The sequence below is a fragment of the Pristis pectinata genome, chromosome 3 (assembly GCF_009764475.1).
Source record: "Pristis pectinata isolate sPriPec2 chromosome 3, sPriPec2.1.pri, whole genome shotgun sequence".
NCBI lineage: Eukaryota > Metazoa > Chordata > Chondrichthyes > Rhinopristiformes > Pristidae > Pristis > Pristis pectinata.
The window spans coordinates 35,679,708-35,696,660 of NC_067407.1; the positions used below are offsets into that span (position 1 = coordinate 35,679,708).

A 16,953-nucleotide genomic window follows, 5' to 3' on the forward strand; every position below is an offset into this window, starting at 1 on the left:
CACCTGGCTACCTCTGCTCCTGCTCCAATGTTTTGTTTCCTTTTTTTATGTAACACAACATAGGTGGAAATCTCTTTTTTTTTTACCTCAGAACATCAATTTCATCTTTAAGAGCGAGATTTTCTTCTGCCAAACTGTTTAATTCATCATTCCTATGCTGTACTTCAATCAGTTGTTGCTCCAGCTCCTCACAATGAATACGATAGTCATCCTTTGCTGCTTCAAGCCTAGAGAGATTCACAACAAAAACAGCTTCTGTAAAATATAAATACACAAATCATTTCTGACCTTTCTGAACCAAACTGACCCTGATCTATGTTATAACCAGTATGGAACATGAAGTTCATCCAAGTGACTCGCTGAGGAGAGCCTGGATGTACTTTACGTCCAGCTTTCCGCTTTTACACTAGGAAGGGCAGATAACTGGAAACCTCATTTACTAGGCAAGCACGGTAGTGTAGCGGTTAGCGTAACACTATTACAGCACCAGCAACCTGGGTTCAATTTCGGCCACTGTCTGTAAGGAGTTTGTACGTTCTCCCCGTGTCTGCGTGGGTTTCCTCTGGGTGCTCCGGTTTCCTCCTACATTCCAAAGACATACGAATTAGGAAGTTGTGGGCATGCTATGTTGGTGCCAGAAGCATGGCAACACCTGCAGGCTGCCCCCAGAACATTCTACACAAAAGATGTATTTCACTGTGTGTTTCGATGTACATGTGACTAATAAAGATATCTTATTTATTTGAATTGCATCACTGTCCAGGTGGGGAATGCAGAAGTGGGGAAGTACAGATAGTGCTAGCAGACAGGTTTAAAACCTCTTGAGAAGCCTTTGACTACTGGCAAGCTATTAAGGACTGCCAGTGCCTCCCGATATGTTGACTTAAGACAAGTTACCACTGGAGTCCTTGACAATCACCTGTTGGATCAGCTCGATCGGCCCTCTGCAAAAGGGCAAGTGCAGGCAGGAAGAAATCACAGGGAGCAAATCTAATCAGCAGGCTGGGCCCAGTAGGATCCAGCCCATCCATCTAATGCATATCGGGAATACTGCCCAGTTATGACTTAGATATAATGATATAGCAGCAAGTGAAATTTAAACATCCAAATTTTCATATGAAACATGAAATTGTACATATAAAATCTGAGCAACAGGTACAATCTGGCAATGCTATGTGGAACATGATGTACTCCATTGCCACAATTCCATCACATGCCAATTTCACAGCCAAGGGGATTTAACCAGGGCAAACACCAATAGCTCTTTACAGGAAACGAGAGTGGAGGTTAGGGAGGAAAAGACCTTTCAACTACTACCTTTACATACCTGTGAAATGTAATTTATAGACAATTCTTGCTTAAATCATTAAGTAATTTTGTATACACACAATTGTATGTTCATAATAGTCTATCAAAAACAATATAGCGTAAAGCGTACTCTTGCTCATCTTTGGTTTCAATGTGCCATCTTACCAGATTTCCAAAATTATCAAATTGAAAGAAAATGTCACGGGAATAAAAGAAAGTAATTGAGTAAATAATAGGAAAGAGGAGAGTGAAGGATTCACAGAGATTCTACTAGCAGGCAAGATATGCATTAAAGGTAATCAAAGAAAGACCAAAAGCATTTTTTTGTGTCAAATAAAAAAGGATATGCTAGCTCGGAAATAAGCACATGTTTAAGGAAATAACTGTAAACAAATATAAAAATACACACCAAATAAAGGTGGGTTAAAAATGAGTATCATGTAGCATTAACATTTTGTGACTTAGTAAAGCAGTCACTGCTGAGGATCAAAGCCATTACTTAACATTTATGGGTTTGTGTGTATTTATACGTATTTCTTGTATATATTTTTATGACTACAGTATATTTTTAGAATAAAAAATGTGGAACTGAAGCAAGAGAGGATGTGGTGAGGTGATGCTCCAAACTTGCTGTTAGCCAAGAATAAGGTCAGGAATGTGTGTGATGTGCTAAGGCTGGTGAAGCTGGTAGAACAGAGCTGCTGTAGGTACAATCATCTGCAATATTTGGAGTAACTGAAGCTCCATCTGGTGGTAGATATAGAGTGCAGTAGTTCCTGGCAAGTCCAGCATTTATTCTTCATCCCTAATTATCTTTGAGAAGGTGGTAGTGAACTGCCTCCCTGAAGTTCAATTGTGACCACCCACCCAGCACCCCCATCCCAGGATGGTGGGGGATTCAGTGATGGCAATACAATTGAATGTCAAATTAGTTAGACTGTCTCTTGTTGAAGATGGTCATAACCTGGCACCTCTAGTGGCCAGATTGTTACTTGCCAGCCCTTGCCTCATAGTCATCTCGGTCTTATTCCATGCAAACATCAAACTGTCTCATGTGCCAAGGAGTTGAAAATGGAATTGAACATTATGCAATCATCAGTGAACATCCCCACTTCTGAGCTTAAGATGAAAGGAAGATAATTGATGAAACAACTGAAAATGGGTTGCGACAAGGACACTGCCCTGAGGAGTCCCTGCAGTGATGTCCTAAGATTAAGATGATTGATCTCTGACAACAACAATCTTCCTCCTTTGTGAAAGATATGGCTCCAACACTGATGCCCACATCTCACATTTACTGTGCAAATTAAATGAACAGAAATGAATCACATACCTATAGTTCTCTTCTTGTATTTGCTCCAACTGAAGCTGGACATTAAAGTACTTCTTGTTTGCAAGCTGTGGATCATCAACTGTATCCATTTGGTGTATTCTCTCTGATAGAAGATCATTCTCAGCCAACAAACTGTTCCTTTCTTCTTGTAGAGCAGAAACCTAAAAGTAGTGTACATATTCTTTGACATGTTAGCAATTTAACCCAGATACCTAAATTCTATTTACACGGATTAATAGTTAATACATAAATAATCAATGAGATCTCCTGGATAATTGGATTGCCTGAAGGGTCAAAGAGGCATTTCTTTGGATTTTGTTCATGAATTTTCCCAGAGATTTTGTCCCCAGTTCTTTCCCTCTGTACTCAAGAGAATCCATGGCTGTGAAGGAACAGGGCATTGTGATGTCAGGCAGGCTTTTTGCCCATTAATATCATATTTCCCCATAACAGAGCCTCATGTTGTAGTAATCAAGTCTGCCAAACAGCTCTAAAAATCACATCCATGACTAAGTCAGCCAATACATTGAAGGTGTGGATGTTAGTTATAGGTTACACCCTGAGTTATTACAACAATAGCACTATTATAGCAATATACAACCATGCACAAATCTATTTGGCAACAGCTTCAAACATCTACTTCCATGGACAATTATCATTAATAGAACATTACCAATAAGATCAGCTGGAATAACATAAAATAAAAAGCACATGCAGGTGGAGGTCATTTGCCTGCATTCCTGTTCTGCCATTTAATAAGATCATGACTAATCTTTTACCTCAGAGTCTCTTTCCTGCACTAATCCCATATTCCTCAATTCCCTTAAGATCTAAAAATGCATTGATCTTGGTCCTGAATATAACCGGCACTGAGCCTTATGTTGGGTAGAAAATTCATCACCTTTACGGTGAAGAAATTTCTCCTCATCTCTGTCCTGAATGATAACCTCTTATTTTGATCGTGACCCTGGTTCTAGACACTACAGCCAGGGGAAACAGTAAGCCATCTATTCTTCTAAACTTGAAAGAGTACCAGCCTCAACTAAATTAATCTCCCTTCGTACTAGAAAGCCATTTTCCAGACAAGCACCTCATTATTTCTTCTCCCTGTATGTTTAGTTAGAATTCAAATTGTTGATATCCTTGCCTGTAATATGTGGGTGTTGCAATTATCAAGATTCATGGCACATTCATTATAATCTCATGCTCTGAAAAATTTTTATCTTAACAAACTGTAACACGTGAATGTTGTATTTTCTGAGTCAAAACCCAATGCTCAAAATACATTAGAAAACTCTACACATATATTTGCTTGACTTTGTATTATGACATATAGCATCATACACATTTCTATCCAGCTGACCATATCTTAGCAGCAACAGAAAAATACACATTTTGCAGATATGGCACTAATGACAAGTTTGTCATTCTCCTTATATTTTTCCTATTCCTCTTACTATTGGGATAAATATCAATTATTTCTTTTACAAAATTAAAATCGGTGGCCTTTGTAGGCTACAATGCACAGTTCTTGCATGATTCTCAATCATAATCTTGTTTTATGGCAATTCATTTTTCTTGAATCATAAATAACATTATTTTTGCATCAGGCCATTTCACTCATTAGATTTCACTGCTTTCGAACAGTCTCAAAATGACGTAATAATGAAAAAAAAATGAGACTGAAATGGCATCTTGCAAGATTACGTTGTTCACTACAATTAATAAAGCACAGTAAAAAATAACATTATTTCTAATATTATATGTAATTTGGAAAACTTTTCATTTTAGCTAAATCACATTTTTGTGTGGTCTACATTTGAATCTGTAAAGCATGATGTCATTGCACTGATTGGTGCAGCAATATCTACTACACATTTATTCTCATCCCTGAATGATGTAAAAAAATCTAAATAAAATGTTATGTGAAAAAAAAACAAGGAAACAATTTCCTTTGTTGTTTTTCCTTTCAAGAAACAATTTCCTCCCCAGTTTTGGAACCTCTTTCCTTAATAGCACTGAGTGAAGATCTCACATCACATCCCCCATTCTCTTTGATGGAGTATAAGCGACATGCTTAAAACCCTCTTCTTACATCAAGGTGCAAAAAGGTACTGGAAATGCATTAGAAGAGGTTGAATTGAGAAATCCCTAATCCTCTCCCCCTCTACACAAGGTGAAAGGAGCGTCAAGTCTGTCTGAGAACAGTTTGTAGTTAAGCATTTGGATTTCTAGTTGAAACACACCTCCCAGACACCATGGACGTAAAGAGCCATCTTATGCTTTGTGCAGTGGCACTTTAATTTACTAATGCACTATCTTTAATGCATCAAATATCATAAGTAGATAGATGTTGCCTACTTAATTACCAAAGAACTACAAGAGTATTTTTTGATTCCTGAAATTCTATTTCATTACGAGAAATTTTAAAAATGCAGGCATTAAGCTTTTTTCTCATCTGGAAAGTGGCAGTGGGCTCTCATAAACCATCCTGACATTGGGAGATGCCAGAAGAAACTTCCAGTCCAAGAATTAGATAGGCATTTACATTTCATTCTGGTGTCACGAGAGATCTGCTGATGCTACTATCATTCAAATTGGAGTTTCATAAAACATAGAACATTACAGCACAGTACAGGCCCTTCGGCCCACGATGTTGTGCCGACATTTTATCCTGCTCTAACATCTATCTAACCCTTCCCTCCCACATAGCCCTCCATTTCTCTATCATTCACGTGTCTATCTAAGAGTCTCATAAATGTCCCTAATGTATCTGCCCCCACCACCTCTGCCGGCAATGCGTTCCATGCACCCACCACTCTCTGTGGAAAAAAACTTACCTCTGACATCCCCCTTATATCTTCCTCCAATCACCTTAAAATTATGCCCCCTCTTGTTAGCTATTTTTGCCCTGGGAAAAAAGTCTCTGACTGTCGGCTAGATCTATGCCTCTTATCTTCTTGTACACCTCTATCAAGTCACCTCTAATCCTCCTTCTCTCCAAAGAGAAAAGCCCTAGCTCACTCAACCTATGCTCGTAAGACATGCTCTCTAATCCAGGCAGCGTCCTGGTAAATCTCCTCTGCACCCTCTCTAAAGCTTCCGCATCCTTCCTATAATGAGGCGACCAGAACTGAACACAATACTCTAAGTATGGTCTAACCAGAGTTCTATAGAGCTGCGACATTACCTCGCGGCTCTTGAACTCAATACCCCAACTAATGAAAGCCAACACACCATACGCCTTCTTAACAACCCTATCGACCTGTGCGGCAACCTTGAGGGATCTATGGATGTGGACCCCAAGATCCTTCTGTTCCTCCACACTGCTAAGAGTCCTGTCATTAACCTTGTATTCTGCCTTCAAATTCAATCTCCCGAAGTGTATCACTTCACACTTTTTTGGGTTGAACTCCATTTGCCACTTCTCAGCCCAGCTCTGCATTCTATCAATATCCTGTTGTAATCTAAGGCAACCTTCTACACTATCCACAACACCACCAACCTTTGTATCATCAGCAAACTTACTAACCCACCCTTCCACATCCTCATCCAAGTCATTTATAAAAATCATAAAGAGCAGGAGTCCCAGAACAGATCCCTGCGGAACACCACTGGTCACCGACCTCCAGGCAAAATGCGCTCCATCTACCACCACCCTCTGTCTTCTATGAGCGAGCCAATTCTGAATCCACACAGTCAAGTTTCCCTGGATCCCATGCCTCCTGACTTTCTGAATGAGCCTCCCATGAGGAACCTTATCAAACGCCTTACTAAAATCCACGTACACCACATCCGCTGCTCTACCTTCATCAATGTGCTTTGTCACATCCTCAAAGAATTCAATCAGGCTCTTGAGGCACAACCTGCCCCTCACAAAGCTATGCTGACTGTCCCTAATCAGCCTATGCTTCTCCAAATGCCCATAAATCCTGATCTAAGAATCTTCTCCAGTAATTTGCCCACCACTGAAGTATGACTCACTGGTCTGTAATTCCCAGGGTTATCCCTACTCTCTTTCTTAAACAAAGGAACAACATTTGCCACCCTCCAATCATCTGGCACTACTCCTGTGGCCAGTGAGGACACAAGGATCATCGCCAAAGGCGCAGCAAAATCTTTCCTCGTTTCCTTTCAGTCTTTTCATATGAAGGTGTGAGGATGCAGATAGGATTGTCACCAAGACTCCATTAGACAGCACCTTCCAGACTCATGACCTTTACCAGCTAGGACATGGGTAGCAAAAGCATGGGAACATCAAAGCCACATACTATACTCACTTGGAAATATATTGCTGTTCCTTCATCCTGAGTCAAAATCCCGGAATTCCCCCACTAACAGCATTGTGGGTGTACCCACACCTCAAGGACCGCAGCAGTTCAAGAAGGCAGCTTACTACCATCTTCCCAAGGGCACTTAGGGATGGGAAATTAAATACTTGCTCAGTCTGCAAAGCCCACATGAATATATAGCAAAAAAACATGGAGTCACATAGGACAGAAAGAGACCCTTCAACTCACTAATTCTGGCCAATCATCAAGCACCTAATTATATTAATCCCACACTTTATCCTATTTTATTCTCCTGCAGTCCCATCAACTCCTCCCGGATTCTACCACGAACTTTCATATTAGGGCAATTTAAAGTGGTGAATGAAACTACTGACCTGATTTTGGGATGTGGGAGGAAAGCAACGCACTCAGAAGAAACTAAAAGCCATAGGGAGGATGAGCTAACTCCACATGGAAAGCGCAAAAGGTCACTGGAGCTGTGAGGCAGCAGCTCCACCAGCTGCACCACTGTGTCACCCATACATAGATAAATAACTACACAAAATCCTATCAAAGCTCTAGTGGGAAACCAAAAAGGGCATTTGTAAAGATCTAATGCACTCACCCTTCATGCCTCTGGGCCTCTTAAAAACCATTTTGACTACAGCTCCTCGCAAAAAAAAATTGTGTCCAATGAAATGCATGACACAGTTACCTCACTTTGATGAAAACAAATTTCCAAAATGGTTTTCAGCATAAAAATGGCACCATATTGCATGTATACAACAAAGATCAAATTTCCACCCCTTAGTGTCTGACATATCCATGGATTTAGAAAATATTGTGGTGTCCCCAAACCTGCTTTGCTTCATTTCCTAAGGGCACACCATTTCCCCTCCCTTTCCTTGGTCCTGTAGAGTTTAATGAAGCTACTATCAGATTCAGAGAGGAGCTTTTGGAATCTTTCCCTTGTCCACCGATTGATCAAACAGGGCCTTGAATAAACAGGAATCCATCAGAACAAATTTCCACCAGATTTCCGCACCTCAGCCTTGTAACTCAACAATACAATTTTAGAAATTTCTGAATTTGAGATTATAATTAGTTATAACAAAATACATAGCTGTACCTCATATTTAAATATGTATAAAATAGACTAATAATTCAGAAAAGCATTTAACTGGGTATGTTGAATAAATTTAAGCACAAGAGTATTATATTAAACATCTCATGATACATAAGCACCATTAATTTGCCTCAGCAAATAAACAGTAATCAAATATTGTTGAATCTAATCAGATGATAAATACAAACCAAAAAGTATACAAGCATTTCATTACTCTCACCAAACACTCAATTGAAGAGAAATTATTGTTTCATACAGGCAACGAGCAATTCAAGAGCCATGCTTTGACTGAAGTACCCAAAGAATCCAGAGTGCAACCACTTTCCAAACTATTTTATAATTTTTTGTGAATGCACAAGGATGGTGCACACATATCATGATTTTTTTTCTTTCACATCCTTACTCCCACATAATCTGAGATTGATGCTGCCTAACTTTCTAAATACATCAGGCCAGGGGTTCAGGCAGGGGTAATTATCCAAGTGCAGATCACACGGCAACTTTCTGTGCACTGACCTGAGTATCCAATTCCTGGCACCGCTGTGTCAATTCCTCCTTCTCTACCCAAGCCTCATCGAGGTCTTCCATGGCTTTTTGCAACTGAAAACATAAACTTCAAATAAGTCCTACACTTTTTACAAACAGGAGAGATGGATTGAGTTATTCACAGACAGTAGACAACATATTAAAATGTTTAATTGTGTAACACTAAGATAGAAAAGTATAATTTTAAATCAACTTTTTTTTTAAAACTTTGGGCTTCAGTGCTGCCTTACAAACCGTTTTCATACAATTGTTCAGACTCAAAGGTAAAAAGTTTTCAGCTAGACCAACATTGGACATAATTAGATTCCAATCATTGATTTCATCAAAAGCAGAAACTTTGTCTTCTCATGCTTTATGCCCCCTCGTGGCTGGAAATTATTTTTCATTTAAATTATTGCAAGTCCATAGCTCCATGAAAATGGCAACAGGGTGGTAATGAAGACGTATAACATGCTTGCTTTCATTGCCAGGAAGTCACGTTGCAGCAGTATGGAACTTTGGAGTATCCTGTGCAATTCTGGTTGCTGTAGTACAGGAAGGATGTGGAGGCTTTGGAGAGGGTGCAGAAGAGGTTCACCAGGATGTTGCCTGGATTAGAGGCTATTGGCTATAAGGAGAGGTTGGACAAACTTGGATTGTTTTGTCTGGAGTGTCGGAGGCTGAGGAGAGACCTGATGGAAGTTTATAAAGTTATGAGAAGCACAGATAGAGTAGATAGTCGGGATCCTTTTTCCTTCCAAGGAGGAAATATCAAATAGAGGGCATAGGTTTAAGGTGAGTTGGGGACAGTTTAAAGGAAATGTGCAATGCAAGTTTTTTTTATACAGAGTATGGTAGGTGTCTGGAATGCACTGCCAGGGGTGGTGGTGGAAGCAGATATAGTAGCATTAAGACATTTAGACAGGCTTGTGAACATACAGAGAATGGAGGGATGTGGATCATGTACAGGAAGGTGGAATTTAATTTAATTTTTGGTACCATGGTTGGCACAGACATTGCGGACTGAAGAGCCTGTTCCTGTGCTGTACTGTTCTATGGTCTATTTGTACTTACTTTGACATTTAATTAATTCATGCTATTTCCCTCAAAATCTGGTTACAATCTCACGTATATTTTATTAGCCTGAAGATCATGGACTGCAACTTACATTCTGAATATGAAGTAAATTAATTTTAAATTTTAAACAGGATTTTATTGATTTTAGAAAAAATCTACTTGCAGCTTCCTTGCAATTAATTGCTCTGATTGCAATTCCCATTCCCTCTACCATGATGCCCCTGGTGAAACAGGTAATCTGTTCCACAATTGCCTTGCCTTTTTAAATTCTAAAACCCCATCCCTGTCTGACTACTGGACTCAAATTCAAAAACAGCTACCTTGATTCTTTCTCCACCCCTGTAAGGAAAGAGTTATATTAGCCAAAAGTCAATTCTAATTCACATCCTTAGTATGTGCAGTAGTGTGTAACACAAAATAGAATCAGCTTAGAATGTGGAAATGTTTTGAGAACTTATGCGAGAGATTCTGCCCTTGTTAGACTTTTAACAGTTTCACCGGTACCCCTCCCCATCCCCTTGTTATTGATTGCCAAAATCCTCATTTCTTTGACCTTGCAAAGGGAGTACAGATGCACATCCTTGAAATTAGATACTGGTGAAGAATGTTTTCTTCTTTGCAGACCTGTTGTCTCTGTTTCCAAGTTAGGCATTTAGGCTAAAGGTTGCGAGTGATAAGAAGGTACAGGCTGGTACCACTAAGGAATGGAAAAGTACTGGGGTAAAAGCTATGTTAAGTTTTCGAGGGGTATAAAAGGGGCACCTTCTTTGTGCAAATCGGGACCTTCCCTTAGCCCGGGTCGCGACCAATGCAAAGACACAGACAGAAGGCTGCGTGAAAGGCTGTCAGACACCTGAGGTTCCCGCCGGCATTATATAGATCAGCTCATCGATTGGTTGATAAGTATTATTTTGCTTCCTTCTGCATTTTAAGTATTCTTCTTCCTTTCTGTATTTTATTCTTTATCTAACTCTAATAAAGTAGTTTCTATAACTTTTAACACGTGTACAGTGCCTCCTTTGCGAATACTTCTTGCTGCTGAATCAGGAAAAAACAAGGAACGAATTGCAGAGGAACTTGCTTGCTGAAGTCTTTTTGGTCAGTCAATGCAGTTCTGTTTTGTAACACTCCATGTTCAAATTAAAATGCAAACCTTGGCAAAAGCTTAACACTGTCAATTTTTTTATGAACCTTACCTGTCTGAGAATAATGCTGATTATGGTGAATAGAGTTTTATTTAACTTAGAAAATATACTACTGTTTGGGTTTTAAGGGAATGGCTGAAACCCAGATTTATTGGAATCAAGTTTGGTTAAAAAAAATCTTTTATTCTGGATGTGATATTCAAACATAAGCAAAGTAAAATGTGATCATATTTTCTAGTTACCTGTTGTTCCAAATCTCCAGATGCTTCACCATATGTTCCTGCCAGTTCTTTACTCATGAGCTGCAATGCAAAGTTGGCCAATCAATATACTGCCTCCCTTCATTCTGATCCCCTTCCAATCCACCCCAATAACATAAACAGAACATAATGATGTAGCAGATAGTGCTGGTGCCCCGTAGCTCCAGTGACGCAGATTTGATCCTGCCCTCTGCTGTGGTATATGTGGAGGTTGCACCATCTCCCGGTGATTTCTTCTGGGTACTCCAGTTTCCTCCCACATCCCAAATACATGCTGATTGGTTACTGTATATTACCGCCAGCAATAGGTGGGTGGCTGGAGACTCAGAATTGAGTTGATGGAAGACAGAATGAGTTACAGAGAAATATGACTGATGGGATTGCTCTGAGCCAACATAGACTTGATGGGATGAATGGCCTCCTCCTATTTCATATGATAACATGGTATATTATAATTCTCTTCACAATACCAGATTTAGGGTATACCAATTTATAAAGTACTACATCTATACAGAAAGTGCTCAGTGTCACTAGGGAAATCAACAAGCACAAGGGAATTCGAATTTGGTATGGCAGGCAGCAAAGACCACAGGAATTACTGAAGAAGCCGGGAAACAGTGCAGTGTTTCCATTATGGACACTTTCAGATGTGGTGGGCGTTGCAGTGTTAGTCATTCCTATCTTCATCACATAATACTTGAGGAAACTCCCAATTAAAGACAGCTAATTTGGAGCATGCTAATTAATACAGTTTAAAATACAGCAGAGTCAAAATCAGGTCATCGAAGTATGCAGCAGGAATACCAATATAAAAATCCAGATATCTGGTTTAAGAGCCCGCATCTGTTCCTATTAAAGATGGAAAAATTAATTTTTTTTTTACTGGTTTATGTGTTCCATTAGTGATTTACTATTGCTTTTTTTTATTGTGGGACCAACCAATTCACAGACTTACCAAATGTCAATTGTTTCCCATGGTACTCATTAATTTTAGTAGTTTGCTTTCATCTTTAAATCAACATGCTTACAGAGGTTCTAAACTCTGTTATTCATTTTACCAATCTGGGTATCTTCACCAGTATTGATAGTACTTCATTTTTGGTTCACTTTTTCACCTTTTAAGGGTGTAATGTCCAAGACAAATGAAAATGTCTTTTTATCTTGTTTTTGAATGCTCTTTCACTATACTGTGTTTTCCGATACAATATTTTCAGCATTTTAGTGATAAGTATTGCTATATCATATTTAACAATATCACAGTGCTGTATGGTTTATCGTGCGCAGCATATTTTTTCTCATTGTTATTCGTTTTTGGATGTGGCCATTACCAACACAGATAGTATTAATTGCCCAGCACCATCTAAGTACTTTGCTGGGACACCTTAAGAGTCAACTATGCTGTCTTGGGGCTGGAGTCGCATACAGATCCAGTAAGGCAAGGACAGGTCCAAGTTAGGTCTTGTCATTCTACCCTGGACCTCTCAGCCATGAAAGGCTTTTGCATTCAACAAACTATTGCCTATACTAAAATTATGACACACTTAGATCTGTGTTTCCTTACTTCTTGAATGGCGGTCATTACATTATGCTGCACAGACTCTTCCAGCGTCATGATGTTCTGGATGTGCTCTGTAATTAAAAATTAAATATTTTAAACTACTACAATCAAAAATGTATATCTTTTTAAATCCTTATCATCAGTCACTCATGGAATCCTTTTTATCAGTTCCATTCGTATTTAATTAATATTTTTGAGGAAGTGACAAAGATAATTGATGAGGGTAGGGCAGTGGATGTTGTCCACATGGACTTTTAGTAAAGCACTTAACAACATCCCTTGTTGTAGGTAGGCTTTTCCAGAAGATTAAGTCACATGGGATCCACGGTGAATTGGAAAAAAATTGGTCATAGTCAACAGAAGGTAGTGGTGGAGCGGTGTTTTAGACCTGCGATCAGGTATTCCTCTATTGTTCATAATATATATAATGATCTGCAGAAAAATGCAAGTGGTCTGATTAGTAAGTTTGCAGATGACTTGGAAATTGGTGGAGCTTTGTGTACCAAGGAAGATTGTCAAAGGATACAGTAGGATACAGATCAGTTGGAAATTTGGGCAGAGAAATGGCAAATGGAGTTTAATCTGGACAAGTGTGAGGTAAAGCACGTTGGGAGGTCAAATGCAAGAAGAAAGTATACTGAAAATAACAGGACTCTTATGAGCCTGATGTACAGAATGATTTGGGATGCACGTCCATAGGTCCCTGAAACTGGCAACACATGGATAGCGTGGTAAAGAAGGCATATATAGCATGCTTGCCTTCATTGGTCGGGGCAGTGAGTATACAAGTTGCCAAATCATGTTGCAGCTACATAAAACTTTGGGTTGGCTACATTTGGAGTATTATGTGCAGTTCTGCTGGCCACAGTACAGTAAGGATGTGGAGGCTTTGGAGAGGGTGCAGAAGAGGTTCACCAGGATGCTGCCTGGATTGGAGTATATTAGCTATAAGGAGAAGTTGGACAAACTTGGATTGCTTTATCTCGATCATTGGAGACTGAAGGGCGACTCTATAGCAGTATATAACATTATGAGAGGCACAGACAGGGTAGATAGTCAGAGTCTTTCTCCCAGGGTGGAAACATCAAATACTAGAGCACATAGGTTCAAGGTGAGAGGGGGCAAGTTGAAAGGAGATTTGCAAGGTTTGTGTTTTTTTTTTACAAAGAATACAGTAGGTGTCTGGAATGGGCTGCCAGGGGATGTGGTGGAAGCAGATACCATATCAATGTTTAAGAGGCATTTAGACATACACATCAATAGGCATAGAGGGATATGGACCACGCGCAGGCAGATGGATTAGTTATACTAGCGTGAGTGTGGTGGGCCAAAGGCCTGTTCCTGTGCTGTATTGTTCGACATCCTAAGTTGGATAAAAAACAATTCATGTCCAGACACTTGATGCAGCTTCAACTCCCAGTTTGCATTAAAACAGCAGTTATCAGCTGGTGTGTCAGTAAGACTGATATGCTTGGAATAAGTTCTCTCAGTCAGGAAGGAGTATTCAATAACTGCTGTAGGAATTGTGCACATCTGTGGGAATGTGGTAAAAAGGACATCACTTCATTTATGATGTTCCCACTGTACAGGAGCCAAAACCCTTCATTTGAGTTTACACAAAAAGGTACAGGCAGAGTTCAGAATCAACAATTTTCCAAAAAATCCTTACCCCAGCATTAATCAATTTCTTTAAGAGATGGGCAGGAGAATAGTGTGAAATTCTTTCTAATACAGCCCTAGAGGAGTATATTAAATTGATTTTAATGCTCTCACAGAGCAAAATTACACATTATCGATTCTTGTTTGGATATACATACCCTCCTTCCTCTCACAGTTTACTGCACACCCCAAAATCAGTTGGAGCAATCTGCCTAGTTCCACTACATCCATACGCTCTACAATCAGACTCAAATCTGGGTGCAGAGATTCTGCGATTAGTTGGCCGAGTACCTGTAAATGGTTTTCAATTACTAACAGTGTAGCTGGTAGACATGTCATTTCTTGTACAAGTGAAATAAATAATTCTCAAATGCCTATCAAATAATTAATGGACACCAATCATTTGAACAGATGATTCTCAGTCTATTTGTAAATATACTACCGAATCCAGAATGAAACCATTCAGATCATTAAGATACAGATTTAAATTGCAAGTCTGTGCTAAATTAGTTGAGTTCAAATATCAAGACAATAGAATATTAAAAATGGCTGAATTAAGTTAATGAAGACAGATTGATGAGTAGTGACTAACTAGAAGCCATGCATGTATGAACATCTAGAGGTCATGATCAGGCTCAGATGAAATGCCTCCTACATTTGAATGTAATCTGTTAAGAGTCACAGTTTAGAATCACAGATGAAGAATAGCTACTCTGATGATGTACTAGGTAAACAGAAGTTGCCCTAGAAGCATCCAAACCAATGCCTTTAGAAAACAAGTAGACTTGGCTTGGAAAGATCAGATTTTGTGTTTTAAATTCAGGTCTTAAGCCTAACTTCTTTTGAATACAATCCCTTCCATAGATGAGGCTTAGAATTCATACACAACAGTAGTATTCCCAACAAGAGAGTGAAAGCCTGAATGAGCAAAACTAGTTCAGACAGGCAAACTTCCTGAATTCTTCAATATAAATATACACTTTTCTGATAATTGGACCTTTCATTCTTGTAGGATTGAGAGTAAAGGGATGGATACAGAGATAATTGGACCTTTCATTCTTGTAGGATTGAGAGTAAAGGGATGGATACAGAGATAATTGGACCTTTCATTCTTGTAGGATTGAGAGTAAAGGGATGGATACAGAGACTTTGGAAAAGCATTAGGAAACAGGGTAATTGAAGAAATATTATCCCTAACCTTCTGAAGAGACAGAAAGAAAGAGAGAAAGCAAGATAGAGGTCATGAGACACAGAGTAGAGACACAAGAGAATGAAGAATCTGGAGCAACAAACAATCTGCTGGAAGAACTCAGTGGGCCAAGCAACATCAGTGGAAGGAATTGTTGACGTTTCGGGTCAAAACCCTCCATCAGGACTCAGGAGACCAAATGTTGGAGAGATTTAGGGAATGATAACTGAGGGCAAATTGGATTGTGTCTGGGGACAAGACAGCTGAGTCCTTCCCACCACTGGAAGGATGAACTGCACAAAAATTAAGGCCAGAGGATGAGAGTTAATGGAAAGCAGTGGAAAACTACAAGTGTTGACATACAGTTGAAAGAAACCATGAAGTGAATTACAGAAAGGAGAGAAGATTTTGAGTTTGATCCATGAGGACAAGGAAACCTTGTAAATTAGCAAGATCTAGGGCCAATGGAATTTATTTTGCTCTGCTTCCAGTTTCAAGGGTGCAGTTTTGCAATTTATGGAGGGGGAAAGTCAGGAAGCCAGCAAAGAGATAAATGAGAAGCATGGAGTTAATAAAATTGTGGATACGGGTTTCAAGTGACAGCAGGATTGAGATTTGGGTGATGGCACAAAGTGTTATAAAGGAGTACAAATGCAGTTTAAACAACATGGAAACTGTTTGGCTTTCTAGTCAGATCTACACTGAATAGTTCAGACTGAGCAAGCACTGCATCCATGTGACAAAAGCACTCTTCACCCATTCACTTACTGGAAAAGGCAAAACTCTAGGTAAATGAAAGTTTTATGAGAAAAAAGGTCTTAAATTTACAGCTGAGTAATCGTGCTGCTTCGCAAAGTTCTGAATTTCTAAACTACAAGGGAAGGACTTCAAATATACTGGCCTTTGGAGAGGCATGCATCTTTAACGTCAGGGTGAACATTTCCACATGGGTATCATTTCTGGGATGGCTACCCTGCTTCCACTTCCCCAACACATGCACCAATACCACATTAACTTAAAACATTACCTCATGATAATAACTGAGAACCATCTGGAGAACCTTCTTTAGGTTATTCAGCTGTGGAGAATAGCATACACATATGAAATATACAAATCCTTAAAGTCTGCTGTCAGGAGAAACTTTATAGTTGTAAAGTCAAGGCAGATGAACAGTTAGTACAGAAATGTGGAACCAGCACAGCTCTGCATTTGATTCTTTTTTGATCGAGTTGTATAATTGTCCTTCTCATACTGGTGGTGAAATTGTACTAGGATTAATAAGTATGCCACTTCGCAATTTATTAAAAGCTGCTAAGTATTTGTCACTTAAAACCATTCACTGTTTTATATTTTCTGTTAACCTCAAGAAATAAAGATCACTGTGCCTTCCAATGTTTTAGCACTACTGAATTAAATCTAAAGTTCATAGAAACTTGAATCAAGCCAATCACAATTTTTAGCAAATTAAGTTCAACATTTTTATCTTAGAGCTGCTAGAAGAG

General features: G+C 39.2%; 1 protein-coding gene across 1 annotated transcript in view; it reads right to left on the reverse strand.

Annotated features, from left to right (window-relative positions):
• Positions 1-16,953, reverse strand: part of hook1 (hook microtubule-tethering protein 1) — a 51,579-nt gene that overhangs the window by 21,572 nt on the left and 13,054 nt on the right. The window contains exons 4-10 of the mRNA XM_052011925.1: positions 16,479-16,529; positions 14,421-14,553; positions 12,607-12,674; positions 11,028-11,087; positions 8,555-8,638; positions 2,642-2,802; positions 87-227 (exon numbers count right to left, since the gene is read on the reverse strand). Of these exons, the coding sequence (XP_051867885.1) occupies positions 87-227; positions 2,642-2,802; positions 8,555-8,638; positions 11,028-11,087; positions 12,607-12,674; positions 14,421-14,553; positions 16,479-16,529 (698 nt within the window). The remainder of the gene's footprint in view (positions 1-86; positions 228-2,641; positions 2,803-8,554; positions 8,639-11,027; positions 11,088-12,606; positions 12,675-14,420; positions 14,554-16,478; positions 16,530-16,953) is intronic.